This window comes from Falco naumanni, chromosome 3 (assembly GCF_017639655.2).
Source record: "Falco naumanni isolate bFalNau1 chromosome 3, bFalNau1.pat, whole genome shotgun sequence".
Classification (NCBI taxonomy): domain Eukaryota; kingdom Metazoa; phylum Chordata; class Aves; order Falconiformes; family Falconidae; genus Falco; species Falco naumanni.
The window spans coordinates 1,505,984-1,521,193 of NC_054056.1; the positions used below are offsets into that span (position 1 = coordinate 1,505,984).

At 48.5% G+C, this 15,210-nt stretch overlaps 1 protein-coding gene across 7 annotated transcripts in view; it reads left to right on the top strand.

Moving 5' to 3' along the window:
• Positions 1-15,210, top strand: part of SCMH1 (Scm polycomb group protein homolog 1) — a 71,342-nt gene that overhangs the window by 23,170 nt on the left and 32,962 nt on the right. For all 7 annotated transcript variants that reach the window (XR_005826869.1, XM_040586699.1, XM_040586701.1 and 4 more), the window contains 4 exons: positions 5,259-5,329; positions 6,068-6,302; positions 9,294-9,382; positions 10,355-10,598. Coding sequence is in view for 6 of the 7 variants with exons in the window: in XM_040586699.1 (XP_040442633.1) it covers positions 5,259-5,329; positions 6,068-6,302; positions 9,294-9,382; positions 10,355-10,598 (639 nt within the window). In the remaining variant the exon portion in view is untranslated. The remainder of the gene's footprint in view (positions 1-5,258; positions 5,330-6,067; positions 6,303-9,293; positions 9,383-10,354; positions 10,599-15,210) is intronic.

Sequence of the window (15,210 nt, forward strand, 5' to 3'; positions counted from 1 at the left end):
TTCCAACTTTAGGAAGTTTATGTAAGGCTTGTATAATTTAGTAAAGTATTTTAGGGTCTGTATTTCACTTACGGAGTATAAGAAGGTGATGTCCTTGTGTCCTTACATTCTGCATGTCCTTATATTAAAAGAGGATGATGTCCATACTTCCTACCAAGTATGGAGCAACAAGAAACTAAACGATTGCCTGGGTTAAGCTGTTTCTAAGAGAAAACGTGTTTGCCTTGATGAAAGGCTCTCCTAGGTTTCTTAGAGCCCTGGGAGGGCTGAAGTGGCTGCAGTGCTTCAGAGGCTCAGTTATCCTGGGCCCCGAGGTGAACCTGACTCAGGGTGGTGACTCTCAGGTACATTGGGCTGTGGGCCACCATCAGCCATCGTCATTCTCTCTTGGGGCATCTTGTCTGTCCTTACACTGAAGTACTATGGATCGCAGTTTGGGAAGGACCTTCTCCAAGAGGACGAGGTTTGTTAGCACCTCCAGTAAAGTCCTGGGTCCTCCTGTCACCCCATGCTGAGCTCCGTGTGACATGACGGGGCACCAGCACAGCTCACGTGGCCTGTTTACAGCCAGCCGTCGGGGTGTTGGGGGCTCCATTGCAGTTCCCCGTCTGCATGAGCTGCACCATTTGCAGATGTCGGAGGGCTGGTTGTTGTTCATTGGCAACATGGACCTGAAATGGAGCTTTCTGTGAAATGCAGTGAAATCAATTAAGATTTCTGTGAAATTCAATGAAATTGATCAAGAATTCTGTGAAATTGAGAGTTGTGCTGTCCCATCAGTGGAAACTCTGAGCAGCTCATCACTGCCCAAAGCTTGCGTACACAGCGAGGGGGCTGAAACTGCAGCAGCTTTCTGGCACGGAGCGCCCTGTAATCCAGGCTGAAAGGATTTCTGCTCAAAGGTAATACCGAGCTGGGACACCTCTGAGAAGGAGCAAAGCAGACAGCATCCTGGTGTTTGAAACCTATTAGTTTTGGCTTGCACATTCTCACGTTTCTTCTGAGCAAGACAGTGAGTAAGTGGGATGATGTTATCGGTTGTAGCTGTTACCAATGGAGAATGTGCAGCCAGATTGACAGCTGAGCAAAGCGCCTGGAAATTATAACGGGTAGGACATGCAGGAGCTCTGCCATCGCGGTGGGAGAGCTGACCCCTTGGGAGGCTGCGCCCAGACATCGGGGAAGGCCACCATCGCATTTGGATCTGTAAGCAGAGACGATACTCTGCTGATTTTCATACAGGGTTTGCTCAGACTGTGCTGCTTTCATGTGCTGCCTTGATGCTCGTTAGCAGACACACATATGGGCTGCAGACTTTAATGGGATGCCTCGATCTGGGTAGGGCACGTTCTCCTTCACAGATGTGACCTGAAATGCACATGTATTGTTTCAGTTGGATTGATGACCCCTCGGGAGCTGAAATGCTAATGGAGCCCAAACCAGACTTCAGTTAAAGATATAAACAGAAACTCCATCTTCATTTAAATTCTGGGCAAAAGATCAACATTAAATGCAACATGATGAGAATCCAAACACAAGGGTGCAGACTTGCATTGTTCACAACTGCTGTAGTTTGACCCCTTGGGGGTGTGGAGTGTTTTGTTTGTAGTAAATATTTTTGAAGGTTAAGACATCAGAGCCCAAATCTGACTCTCTGCCTGCAAGTAATACCTCCCTTTGGCACAAGCGCACAGTAAGGAGCTTTCCAAAGGCAAGCAGAAGTGATAGACAGTCACCCTTAAGTAGGCATTTTCACAGCCAAGTTACAGGGAGTCACATAGGTTTACAATCCTTGGCTTTTGTTGGGCTCACAAATGTAATTACATAAAACATGGTGTTTCTCATTAAGTGTCCTTCTCTCATTTCTTCCTGTAAAGATGATCTGATGTATGTTACACAGAGGAACACAGTCCATTCAAATGATGATCTTTAGAGCCTGTGGGAGCATGGCGTGCTCTGCAAGGCAAGGGAGGGAACACAAAAGAGAAGGCAGAGACCAGGTAAAATAGAGGGCGATTTCAGGGCTGGTGGAAGAGTTTGCATATTGCACTGGATGTCAGCAGCAGTGGAGCAAGCGCTGCCCTTTGCTTTTTGGGGCGAGAGAGGATTTCGGTCCCTACGGTCAGTTCTGTCCTTGGACACCCCTGCGCCATCACCAACGAAAGGGACACTTTAGGACTCTCTGAAGTACTGTTTGTTCGTGAAGCAAAGTGATTCACTGGCAGCTGGAAAAAAGCCCAGGGATTTTTGACCAACACTCAGAAAACATTCTCCTATGTTGCTTGCCCAGGCCAGATAAGAAACAAGCATCTTGTAGACTAAAATGTCCAGCACCTCTGCAGTAAGGCATCCAGTTTGTTAATATGAATGAGAACACAGAGTATGGAACACAAGACAGTCAGTCTGGGCTAACGAGAAAGCCAAGCAAGATATTCTCAGTGTTTCCCTCTGGCCTTATAACCTCCGTGCACAGCGAGCCTGTAAACAGCATCAGCCGGTACCCGGCAGCTTTGGCGTCCTGGCCGACAGCATGCCGGGTGTGGAGGCTCCAGTGCAGATCCATCCGTTTGGAGCCAAGTGTTGGAAGTGGATCAGTATGGCGAGCAGGGGCTGGGTATGGTCCAGACAAGCTAAGGCTGAGAGGGCCAAGCGTGATTTATCCATCTTCAACCATGCGCACTCTTTCTTTGGTACAGAGCTCAGGGCTTGTTCTTTGCTCCCCAATTAAAAATGCCTTAAGTGGGTCCTACTTTTTTCTTTTTTACTGGCGGCTCTCCTTTTATTGTAAAAAAAACCCCAGCTTTTGTTACGCCATTTTCTTCTGATTCTTCCTGCAGTTTTTAGGTTAAAGCTGATTGTTATTTGATTGTTTACATGTACTTTGAAATTCCTGCTTGAAAAAACATTGTATCACAAGCTAAATAATGTTACTGAATTAATGAGAAACCATTTCCTACATTCTGTTCAGGGCTTTCTTTTGCTCTAAGGCAATGGTGGCAGCCTCCAATTCCAGTATGCAGTTTCTGTCCTGGTTTGAGAGTAATTCTGAAAAAGAGGTGCAGTCTTTAATTGCACTTGTCATGCCATTTTTATGTAAAGAAATGGCTGATAGTGAGCAGAGAAGGAAGGAAGGCTTAACTCTGCTGGTTTGGCTCTGTCTTTTCTTAGACTTCAGAGAAGTCTTTCTGCTGCTTTTGCTTTTCTTTGCAAAATAAGTCACTGGAACTGTGAGTTGTAAGTAGCTGCAGTTTTAGTATTGTGTGTGTCTTCGTATGGTGGTTGGGTCCCAACAGCGTCTAGAATTAAATCTCAAATAAGTTCCATGTCCAGACACTATTTTTAGTGGCATGCAGCTGTCTCAGAAATTTACTGCTCCTGCTGGGATTGTGCAGCATTGATCCCAACTGTAGTGTGAGCTGCTGTGGGGAGCAGAATGGCCTCGATTGGTGCGGAGTGAGTGAAAAGTGGAAGGATTAAAACCATGACTACTTTTAATAGCAAGGGATTGAAACCAGCTGAGGGGAGGGTATGTTTCTTTTTTGAAATAAAATTACCAAGCGCAGCTGATCCTTTTCAAGATGCTTGCTCAGGCCCTGGGGCTGGGGCTTGTGCCCCTCGCCCCAGTGCTGTTGCCGTGGGCATCCTCTGTGCTGCATGGACAAGGGCCTCTGAAGGGCCACCCCAGGCTGAGATGGACCCGGATCAGCAGCCAGAGCTCAGGGGTGGGACACAGAAGGCGTCTGAGTTTGCTTTGCCTGGATATTTATTACACATTATTCATACAAAGAGTTTCATTTGCATAACTGAGTGTAAAATCATATCTTCAGTTAAAGGAAAAGAATTCTGGTTTTGTGAGAGTATCATTGGAGTAAGTCACTGAATTTCTTCATTCACCCCAAGTGTGAGACCTTGGCTGAAAAGAAAATACATGCCAACGGATGGAAATGCATACTCTGAGGATTGCAGAGATGCTGTCAGAGTCTGTAAGCAGAAATATATTCAGGCAGTGTAGCAACAAAACTGTATCTTTTTCTGTTCATTTCCACGGTATTTAACAGTGTGCTAGTCATCTGCATAGGAGGTGGCAAGAAAGCAGCGTTTCTTTTCTTTATTTGAAGCTAGTAAGATTATCAAGCCCTTAAGGCTTCTCTATGCACATGAGGCAGAACTAAAGTAATGTGTGCTGACCTTAATGCCTGAATTTTGAGAGGTGTGGTGTGCACTGCAGTAGCTCAAATGGCTCTTAATGTAGCTTTTGTTTTGAAAATAGACTGATTAAAAACTTGACGTGAATAGGGGAAGCGGTAGCTGACTCTTTAATTGTGCTGCCACCAATGCTCTTGAAATGACTTGAAAACAGCGGTCTCCCGGGAGCCATTCAGATGAATACAAGCTAATGTCATGCTGGAAGGATCCTTTCCCAGCTGCTCAGTTTAAATGGCAAAAGTCATGATTTGCTCGGATCACAGAAGCTTTTAATTCCTCATTTAATAACAGGTTTCCCTGGATGGCATATTGCTTTTACCCTTCCTACTGTACACGGGAAAGGTGCAGGGAAGGATAAAACGCACTTCCCCCAGCAGCAGCAGCACTCAGTGGTGGAACGGCCTTTGGTGCTGGATGTGAGCCACTGTGTCCAGTAAATCCCTGTTTGGAGGATCCATGCTTCCATCCTGCCCAAGCTATGGACTCCGTGGCCGCTTCAGGGAAGTAATTGCTGACCTGTCCTCTGATTGCTGGGGATGGGCTGATACCTCCTGAGTTGCTGGCTCGTGGGGCAGGCTGTGCGCATGCTGGACCAGGGGAGCTGTAACATCGGCACGGTGCGGTTTTCCTGGTGATTTGGGCTGCTTGTAGCCCACAGTGACAGTTTAGCTCGCAATCCCCAGACTGAAAAATGTATTTCTGACAAATGAATTTTAAGGGACAGTTGTCTAGAAGAGCCCACAGATTCCCATCTGTACTGGGTATTTCATATTAAGTTGTAGTTGTTATCCGCACTTTTCGCAGACCCTTCTCGGCAGTGTGGAGGCGGTAAGATGCCGTAGGCAGCGCCGTGCTTTGTTCTGCCTGTCAGCTGCAGTTGTAAATCTTCTGTGGTCACAAACATCAGAGGATCTTGATGAAAACATGTTGCCTGTGAGCACCTCCTCTGTGAGAATTGGAGAACTGCCGGTGTTAGAGGAGTCCAGCCATCAATTTTTCTGAGATTTTTGCTTGTCAGTTCCTATTTGAATCCTTTTGTTTTCTCTTCTCAGGTCACTTCACCTGGGAGAAATACCTGAAAGAGACATGTGCCATCCCCGCTCCTGCCCATTGCTTCAAGCAGGTAAGAGGGTGAAGACAAGAAAGGTCAAGGGTGATGATGGTTCATGGGTGACCCAGGAGTTCTGTGCCTGAGATAGGCCCCTTTTTGCAAGGAAGACGCTTAAGGATATTGGAGGCTTAATAGAAATCCAAATGTGCTGAAGCAAAGATAAAAAAGAAGATTTTACTCTCAGATGTGCATGAAGAGGAACTTGAGAAGGTTTTTACTCTGCCAAGCACAGGCCTTTGGAGAAAATGTTTTGAGTGGGCTGTGATCCAGCTACTGGTAGATCCTGCCCAGCCAGGAGATTTTCTGCGGAATTGACCCGATCTTTGTGCATGGTATAGCAGCCCCCTGAGCATCAGGTACTTGAGCACAGAAGTAGTTGTGTTGAGTACAGGGGATTCAGGAGGGAATCGGCATGGAACACCTGGGTCCGGCTGGAGGGTCAGCAGCGTGGAGGAGTATCTGGGTCTTGGGTCAGCTCGGTGATTCTCTTGAGAAGAGGGCTGAGAGAAAAGGCTGGGTCTAGTTGTCTAGATGATGCAGTACCAAAAGATGGTGGTCTGGGTTACAGGTCTGCCAGGGCTTGCCACTCTCTTTCCTGCTCTGTGGTGTCTGCTCCCATATTGTCCTTGGAGGATGCTGTCAGTCTTCTGTAGAATCAGTTTTGATGTTCTTGGGGCTTAAGCTTTATGACTGAGGTGGTGCGTATATTGGAAATCCTGGCTCTGACCAAGTCCCTGTTTCTCTTTGCAGTCATACACTCCACCTGCAAATGAATTCAAGATCAGTATGAAACTAGAAGCCCAGGACCCCAGGAACACCACCTCTACTTGCATTGCCACAGTGGTGGGTCTGACAGGCGCACGCCTCCGCCTGCGCCTCGATGGCAGTGACAACAAGAATGACTTCTGGCGGCTGGTGGACTCTGCTGAAATCCAGCCCATAGGAAACTGTGAGAAGAATGGAGGGATGCTGCAGCCTCCACTGGGTGAGCTGAAGTTCAGCTGTCCAGCAAGTACCTCCATTACCTGTGGGGAAAACTCCTAGAGTTTTTTTACGTTTCTGTGCTTGGGACAGGGACCCATGGGCTGCCCCTGCCTACCACTGTGATGTAGACCAGCCCGGTTAGCTGAGCTGTTAAACAGGTGTATGTTACACCAGTTCTGTATTTCCACATGGACATTGTGGCATGGGTAGGGGGATGCATTAGAGTGTAGGTGGAAGAGCTCTTCACACCTGGGTGAGCTGCTAGCATTCTTTGCAGCTCAATGTCAGGATTAGCACATGCTGACCATGCTCCTGTGCCTTTTGAAATTCTCCCTGTGTACCTCAAAGGGAAAACACATTTTCCACGCATTTGGTGAAAGAATGCCAGAGCTGCTTCATTTCCCAGAGGATACAGAAGCAATCAAGGGGCACCCCGAAGCCCTGGTGACCCAGGGGTGTGGGTGGTAGCGATGGAGGCAGGGCAACTGTGATGGCCTTTCCTGGGTGGTGCCTGCGTAAGGACAGAACAAATCCAGGTTCTGTTTTTTTCTGGGAGGCAGTGCATAGTCACACAGGCAGTGCTGGCACATAGCTCTAGCAATGGCTCGATCTCTGGCCATTGCCCATCGCCTTAGGCCTCTGATCCTGCTTGCAGGCACTGTCATCTCAAAGGTGTGCTTCACCTGAGACGGCTGCTGTTTGTCAGTGCTTTCCCCTGCACTCCCACTTCGAGCCGAGCGCAGTACTGGTGTCTGTGGAGGTGCTTTCCTGGGGATGCGTAAAACTTGATGTAGAGAATAACCAAGAAAGCAATTAAGGCTGAGGCATCTGCTAATCCTGACACTGTGATTTCAAAAGCATTTAGATTTTCATTCATGCTGTCTGAGTTTATTTGTGTCCAGGTGTCTTTGGGGCAATAGCAGGTTAGCTGGAGACCGTCTGATGGGGTAACATAATGTCTGAAAAGGTTCTCAGTGGTTTAAGTCCTGTCTCATGTGAAGGGACGCTTGCGATATTTCATCTGTTTATTTATTTAATTTTGCTTGACTACAGCTTTGTAGATAACCTGGACAGTCAGACATTTCTTCCAGTCTTTTCTTCAGTTAAACACACATCTTTTTCTTTTTTTCTTTTTTTTTTGACACTAGCCAAATGATAAGCTGATTCACTGGTTCTTTCCTGATTAAGCAGCAAGATTAACCTGCTTTTTCATTCTGCTGCCCATTATTTTTGAAGTGTCTTCATAAATCTCTCTCTCAGCATCCCCAAATAACATCAAGCCAATTTATAGTGATACAAGAAACCTTCAATAGGGTACCTCGAGTTAGGAATATTTTTATTCCTGTTTTTTCGTGGAGCATCATTTGTTAGCTTTTCTGGAAGTGAAGTCTAAATTGCAGTGGAACACTTGGGACTGACCTTTCAGAAGAAGGAAGAAACATCAGCAGATGCATGTTTTTTGCACATCATACCACATGAAGCTGTGTGTATGGAAGTCTAATTATACCCTTTCCCTTCATAATTGTTGCAGACAAAACCTGCTGCAGCTATTAACATGGAAGTTGCCATTTTTTATGTTACTTTCCTGCATGCTGCTGTCCGTTTGCAGACATCTCTTTGAAACCTTGGTCCCAGGGTGCAGCTCCCAGCTCTGGTGTGGCCCGCCCAGGCAGTGGGGGTACCTGTCCCAGCTGGCACTGGTGGGCTCCTCCTGTGCCTTGTTTGGGGTTTGCCAGCAGATGGCAATAGGTGTAACCGAGTTGCACAGCAAAATTAATTTCTGACTGTGCCAGAGGAGAGGGTTCATGCTCTGAAAGAAATCTGTGTGCCCAGCTCCGATCTGTGTCTCCTGCTTAACCTTGGGCCAGGCAGGAGTGGTTCTCTTGCACCCAGCGTAAAGGCAGGTAGCAAATAGCTAGTTCTGCAGTTGTCCTTTCTGCCTGCAGTGTGCAAGGGCCCAGAAAACCCAACAAGGATTTTCTGTGTTCCTTGTGGTATTTTCCATGTGTACACATCTGCTTCTGCTCCCCTTCTTTTCATAAGTAATTCATGTAAAAGGTTATCTTTTCCTGTCTGGGAGCTTAGCTTTCCCACCCCCTGAGGTCTGTGGCTAGCTTGTTTGGTTTCCAAGCTGCTCTGAGCTGCAGGGCTGGCAGGGTGGGCTGTACTGAGCTGGTTGTGTCCTGGCATTTCAATGCCGGCAAAACTTTGCCATGTTAATCATCATGGGATGCTCTCCATCTAGGTCCAGTCCCAAGGTTACCATCAAAACACCGCAAATAGAGAAAATGCAATGCCGTGTTCAGCTGAGCAGCAGGAATTGCCAGGAAAGGAAGGTGCACATTTAGCAGAGATTGTGTTTTGTGGTATCTGGGGGCTTCTGTCAGTTGTGCAGTCATGCTCTGTGCCATAAACTCGAGAACGCGAATCTGCTTTTTTCTTCCCATAAACCCCTTCCTGTTATTTCTCTACTTTTATTCACAGAAGGTGTTGAGCCAAAAACTTCCATCCTTTCCTGTAATGATTAAATCTGTTTCCCAGCCAAGTCACAGCCTCTTTATTTCTTCAGGTTAGCTGGCCTGAAGCTCACTCTGAATGGTGGAGGAGGCCACCCAGAAGCTGAGATTCCCTATTGAGGAAGAAATTTCATAGTCTGAGTGTGCACTTGCTGATTCATGTCTCCCCTGTAGCAGAACCACTGAAGCTGCCAGCAGTAGCGCTACACAAAGTGCATGGTCAATGTACAGACTTTTGTTATGATAGGCGAATACTGCAGTCAAACATCCATTTCCAGATGTTTCTTTTCAACAACATAAAGTTTTGTGTTCAGAGTATCTGGAAAAGGTCAAACCTGACTCTGCAGCTTGAGGAGGAGGGTGGTGCGGGATCACGGTGTGTGCCCATTGCAAAATTCCCCAAGGAGCAGGAATGTGCTGCTGGATCCAGTGGCCCCACAGTCTCAAAGTCTCCATCTCTGCTTCCTTCTCTGCAGGCTTTCGGCTGAATGCCTCCTCTTGGCCCATGTTCCTTCTGAAGACTCTGAACGGAGCAGAGATGGCTCCTGTCCGGATTTTTCACAAGGTATTTTACTGTTTGTGAAGACATCCTTCTGGCATGTTCCCTTTACTGCAGAGCACCGAAATCACAGCTGGCACTTCATGTGAGGTCCGGTCCCACAGGAGATGAACGTTGCCCAGCTTTGCCACAGTGCCGCTTCTCTGGAACAGACCCTCTGTGGCAGTGTCGTAGCAGTGTCAGGACACGGACAGAGCTGTACTAAGAAAGTGTCTTGGGCTTCAGCACTAGGGCTTGAGGGATGTGCTTGGTTTTCACTTGGTCTGCAGGTGCTACTAGAAGTCAGGAATGCAATATGTGAAAGTCAGCACCTCTCCAAAACTTTGTACGATACCAGAGCTTGTAAGGAATAGAAATATTGCAGTGAGGCAACACTGCAAGTAGGATTTAGTAGTTTGTATTCTCACAGCCTTAGTGAAGTCAGAGAGAGACAGAAGCCAGTCTAGAGGCGTGAGCTGTGGTGTGGGATGGCTGTTGTGGCTTTAGTATATCTCGAGTATAAAAGACTAGGAAGAACAAGCCCCACATAAGGCTGGGTGGTGGATCTCTCGCATGTCTAGCAAAGCTGAAGGTGGGGGAAGAATGATGGAGAAAGACTGTCATATCTCAGGTTTTCCTGCTCTGAGATAACAAGGTGAGAGTATCCTACAGAGGCTCTTTTCTTTGGAGCTTTATTTTCTGCCTGTGTGGTGTGACAGTTATGGCAGGGTGCAGCGTTAACGTAGCACTGTCTGGATTGGGTCCAGCAGCCAGGCGGTGGCAGACCATTCAGTAGTGGACTCTGTTGCCTCTTGACTTAAGGGCACATGATTGCGTAGCTGGGCCAGCACGTGCACACCTAATTGGGGTTCAGATCCAGGCCACGGGCTCTCTTCCTTATCTGCTCGTGGAGGTGGGTTTGCTGATGGAGGAGACAGCCCTGGTCTGGGGAGGTGCTAGCATATCCTCTTTCAGCACATTTTCAATTTGTCCTTGTAGGAACCACCATCTCCATCCCAAAACTTCTTCAAGACAGGTATGAAGCTGGAGGCAGTGGACAGGAAGAACCCTCACTTCATCTGCCCGGCCACCATTGGGGAGGTGAGAGGTTCTGAGGTCCTCATAACATTTGATGGCTGGAGAGGTGCCTTCGATTACTGGTGCCGATATGATTCCCGGGACATCTTTCCCGTAGGCTGGTGCTCGCTGACTGGAGATAATCTGCAGCCCCCTGGAACAAAAGGTAAGGCCCACGTTATTGCTTAGCTGTCTTCCTCCTCCGCTCAGCTCTCAAAGAGCAGCAAAACAGGCAGAGGCTAGCAGCAAGGACACCTAGGTGCCCTGTCTGGCTTTCTTACGCTGCTTCGTGCATGGTAGAGGTACAGATGGTCATACCTATAAGCAGCGTAACAGCCTGACGTCAAGGTGCTAAGGAACAGTCATCTGTAAAGATGGGCAGGATGATGGCTCTCTGGAGGGATGGTGGTGCTGTACAACACTGATGAGGTCTGCTCCTCTTCAGGTACTTCCTTGGAGTCTTTCCTGTGTCTTTGGAACACACATTCCTGGGGACTTTTTCACAGGGGGACTGGGCTATTTGTGGATAAAATAAGGGAATAATAAAACTATTTAAGTTGCAGGACTGTGCCTGTTTGTACTGACAGTTATCTTGCTCTGTGATCTCTACTGTGAATGTGGAAAAAGCAGGTCTGAATCAGGTTGTACTTGCCTTGTTCCTAGAACCGTGATTGTGGGTTAGGAATGGTATTGTGGAACTTCCTGCCTTGCAAAGGTCAGAGCATCGGCTGTTGAGACTTTCAGATGTGTCTCTGGCTTGCTAGCTTTGCAGTTGTGTTTAGGACCAGAGGAGCTGTCTTTGTCCCTGTGCACATCCCTCTGGCATTTGCTGGCTGGTAGTTCCGGCACATGCCTGTCAATGAAATAAGAGGCAGGAGAGCAATCTCTCTACCAGAGCTGAAGCATTACTTTGGAAAGGCATTTCTCTGATGAGAGTGTTCCTCTTGAAAACGCAGGGTCATTTTGTGCTAACCTGTCAGGCTGGTGCTTTCCTGCTGCCCCTTGATGTGAGCTAGTTCTGTCCTCCGTGCTGCAAGGCTGGTGTCAGGGCAGATTGCCTTAGATCATCTCACATGGCCTGTATGCAAGCCAGGCTGTGGGCTCCCCTCGAGTGGAGATGATTTCTGTTATGACTGGGAACCAAAAGTCACTCTCACTCTTTATCTTGGATTTCTGCATTTTGCCTTGATGTTCCCAGCACCCTGCAGGCTCTGTAGAGCTGCTGGGGACCTCCCAGCTGGTGGGTGACCTCTTCAGCAGTGCCCTGGAGTCAGGGGCTCTTGCCCAGCATCGCCAAGGTGCTTCTCAGGTACTGCATGAGTGGCTAAAGACATGTTTGTCTTGGGTGGGAGCTTTTCTGGCATTAAACTGGGGTTGGAAGGTTTCAGGAGCAAGGTGGAAGCTGCCTTTCCAGGAGGAGTGGCAACCTCCATCTGACCCACGGCACCCAATGCAGGCAGTTCTGTTCCTCTCCAGCCTCCCTGTGCCAGGGGCTGAAGTTGTGAGTGAGCAGAGCATACAGAAATAGCACTCCATCATGGGGCTGGAGCTGTGGTAACTTGGAGCCATCATGAGAAGCATTTACTTCCCCCCTTGGCAGGCAGCAGCGACAGGCTCTCCCTCTCACATCGGCTCCATCGGCAGTGACTCTGCAGTTCCTGCTCATGTACAAAAACAATGAACCCCAAAAGTCACGTCTCCCCACTCCCCGGCAGGGGCAGCCCTTGCTCTCACGCAGATTTCTGCTCTCTTTGCTGTGTTTTTCAAGTACTGGGGCAAGAGCAGGGATTGCATGAGCCATGCAAAAATGCCGTGGAGTCAGGATCAGCCTTGTCTTTGTGGTATTTTACTTTCCTCTCTGTGGCTACTGCCTCCCTTTTCCTGCCCCAGACTTTCCAAATTCCATTTTGTGGGATTAAACCAAAAGAAGGGAGCACTGGGAACTCTCCTCTTCTGTAATTAAATTCCTCCTTTCTTTACTCCTCAGCCCTGCTTTGGAGGAGGGTTGATTTCAGTCCTCCCAGGTCCTGAGAATGCTGCTCTTGGCAGGGTTGGAGGATGCTTCACGCAGAGGGATGCCCCTTTCCTGCAGATCCCATAAAGCTTCCGTGTGCTAGCCTGGAGCCTGCAAGACCACGCAGTGTTGTTGGGCAGGTTCCCTTTCCTGGTGGGAATTCCCCTTAAATCAGGGAGACCCGGGGAGGGAGACAGGAGGTCGATGCTAACTGGTTATACCTGGCTCTGCTCACACACTGGACTGACCATCTTGCCCTGAGCTGATGGGTACCGGGAGGGTGAGATGCTTGAGGGAGCGGTGAAGTCCTGTGAAGAGTTAATTCCATCGAAACTGATGAAAAGAGGCCTCATGAAATGAGCTCATGTTCAAGGGAAGCAGAACTTCAAAGAGGCTAGGCGTGTTTATTTAATGCTGGTAACTTAATTCAGCTCTAATCTGTCCCTTCTGCTGGTTGCCAGCAGAGGTGGAGGAGTGTGGGGCTTCTCCTGGGCACATCCCCCCTCTGGCTCCGGGGCCTCCGGTCCCACCAGTGTTTGCTTAGCTGGGGCGACTGGGTAGGGTGCTGGTGGAGCTGGGGCCCAGCCAGCCACGCTGAGGGGAGCTTTCAGCAGGGCATGTGTGTGTGCGAAGGGAGGAAAGGGAGGTCAAACGGTGAGGAGGAACAGCTCTCTGCGTGCCAGGCTGATAATTACATCACTGTCAGGACGAGCTGTCTGTGCGGTGGCCTGCTGGGAGAGCTCTGCCGCGGCCGGCAGCCAGATGGCTGTGGGCTCCCAGGCATCTCCTGGAGCTCCTCTCTTGATGCAGTCTACCTTGGAGCTGGGAGGTTCAAATAAACACGCACTGCAGGGGAAAACTTAGCTCCAGGGGTACCTACACGTGCGGCTGGTCCTCATCCCCTTTCTGCTCTGTGTCTGTCTGTGGGCTGGGGTTGGAAGGTGGCTTTGCTGGGCTTACAAAGCAACAACACGTGGCAGAGCTCGTCCTGTGCATCTCAGCTCCTCCACACCAGCGTGGCAGCAGTCAGGGAAGGCAGGTCCCTGTGACCATCCCAAAAGGGAGGGGGGTTTCTGTGGGTGTGCAGCAGGGTTCCTCTGGCTTCCCACCCGTGCCAGTGGGATGCTCCTAGAGTTGTCTCTTGCCCAGGAACCCCACTCCACGCCTCACATGTAGTGTACAGCATCTTATATGTCTTGTCATGCCTCTTACGCACGTGGTCTTTTACCCTTAAACACATCTCCAGGGCTTTTAGGATGTAAGGTGAGGTGGGCTTTCCGTTAAACTAAGAGCTGTATGGCAGCTTTGGGCTCTGCTGGAAGGGCAGGCTGTGTTAATAGTAGTTTCTGCAGTTACTTTGTACAGAGGACCTCGTGATTGTGGGTTCACTTCAGGGTTTTAGAAATTAGCTTCTTTTTTTATTATTTCCAGAAGAGCTGTTTGCACATCCATTTTTACCAAGTCAAGCAGTCATCGTAGAGAAAAATGGTTTGAAAAATATTTATCTGTCACAGCGCATACGCATAAACCAGCTGAGTTGAGGTTGCATGGGGCATCAAACCCAAACTTACTGCAAAAGTTTTGGACTTTCCTGTTGCATGGTGGAGTCAGAATTACGGCAAAACAGAGGAGAATGATGTTTCCCCATCTTTAGATATTGCAGCAGACAAAAGTGAGACCAAAATATCCTGCATGCGCATCGCTAATGACATGGATTTTTTTCAGCAGTAGACCCTAAAGGTGTGTTGGGTAGGGGTTAGCCTCATCTGCCAGGTCTCTGTGCTTTTCCATGTGAGTTATGTAGTGATGAGCCGATGCTGTAGTAGATACAGTGCAGGAGGTAGCTGATACTTCTCAAGCAGAAAGCTTCAAGGTTTGTTCAGTATTAAGTTGTGATGCACATAAGGAGTGTACGAATCTGTGCCCTGTAGCAATGTTAGGTAGAAATGTAAACTGGGAGGAAAGCAGAGATTGAAGGAGTAAAATACGTAGGTTAGCTGTTATAGGTTAAGCTTCTGTAGGTAGCTGAGCTCCCCACAGCTGCCCACTCACCCCAGCAGTGGGATGGGGGAGAGAATCAGAAGGGTGAAGGTGCAAAAACTCATGGGTTTCGATGCAGACAGCTTAACAGGTAAAGCTAAAGCTGCACACGCAAGGCAAAGCCGGGCGTTCATTCACCGCTCCCCATCGGCAGGCAGGCGCTCAGCCACCCCCGGGAAAGCATGGCTCCGTCATGTGTAACGGTGACTTGGGAAGACAAACACCATCACTCTGCTCGTTCCCCCTTCTTCCTTCTTCCCCCAGCTTTTCTTGCTGAGCACGGCATCATATGGTCTGGCATATCCCTTGGGGCACTCTGCTCCAGCTGTCCCAGCTGTGCCCCCTCCCAGCTCCTCGTGTCCCCCAGCCTACATGCTGGCAAGGTGGCATGAGAAACAGAGAAGACCTTGACACTGCAAGGCTAGCTCAGCAATAGCTAAAACATGGGTGTGTTACCAGTGCTGTTTTGTTCACAAATCCAAAACACAGCACCATGCAAGCTATTATTAAAGAAAGTAAACTCTAGCCCAGCCAAAACCAGTACAGTACCTTTGAAAAACTTTTTGCATGCATTTTACTCCTTGTAGAGTGTGTAAGCAACTCAAGCTTTCATGGATCTTAAGCAGGGTAGTAACAATCCTGCTCTCAGGTTGCTGACTTAAGTGGAGCGTGGATTTGGAAAGCTGCTTTGGAGAGTCTCTCTCCATTATAGGAGTACAGAAAA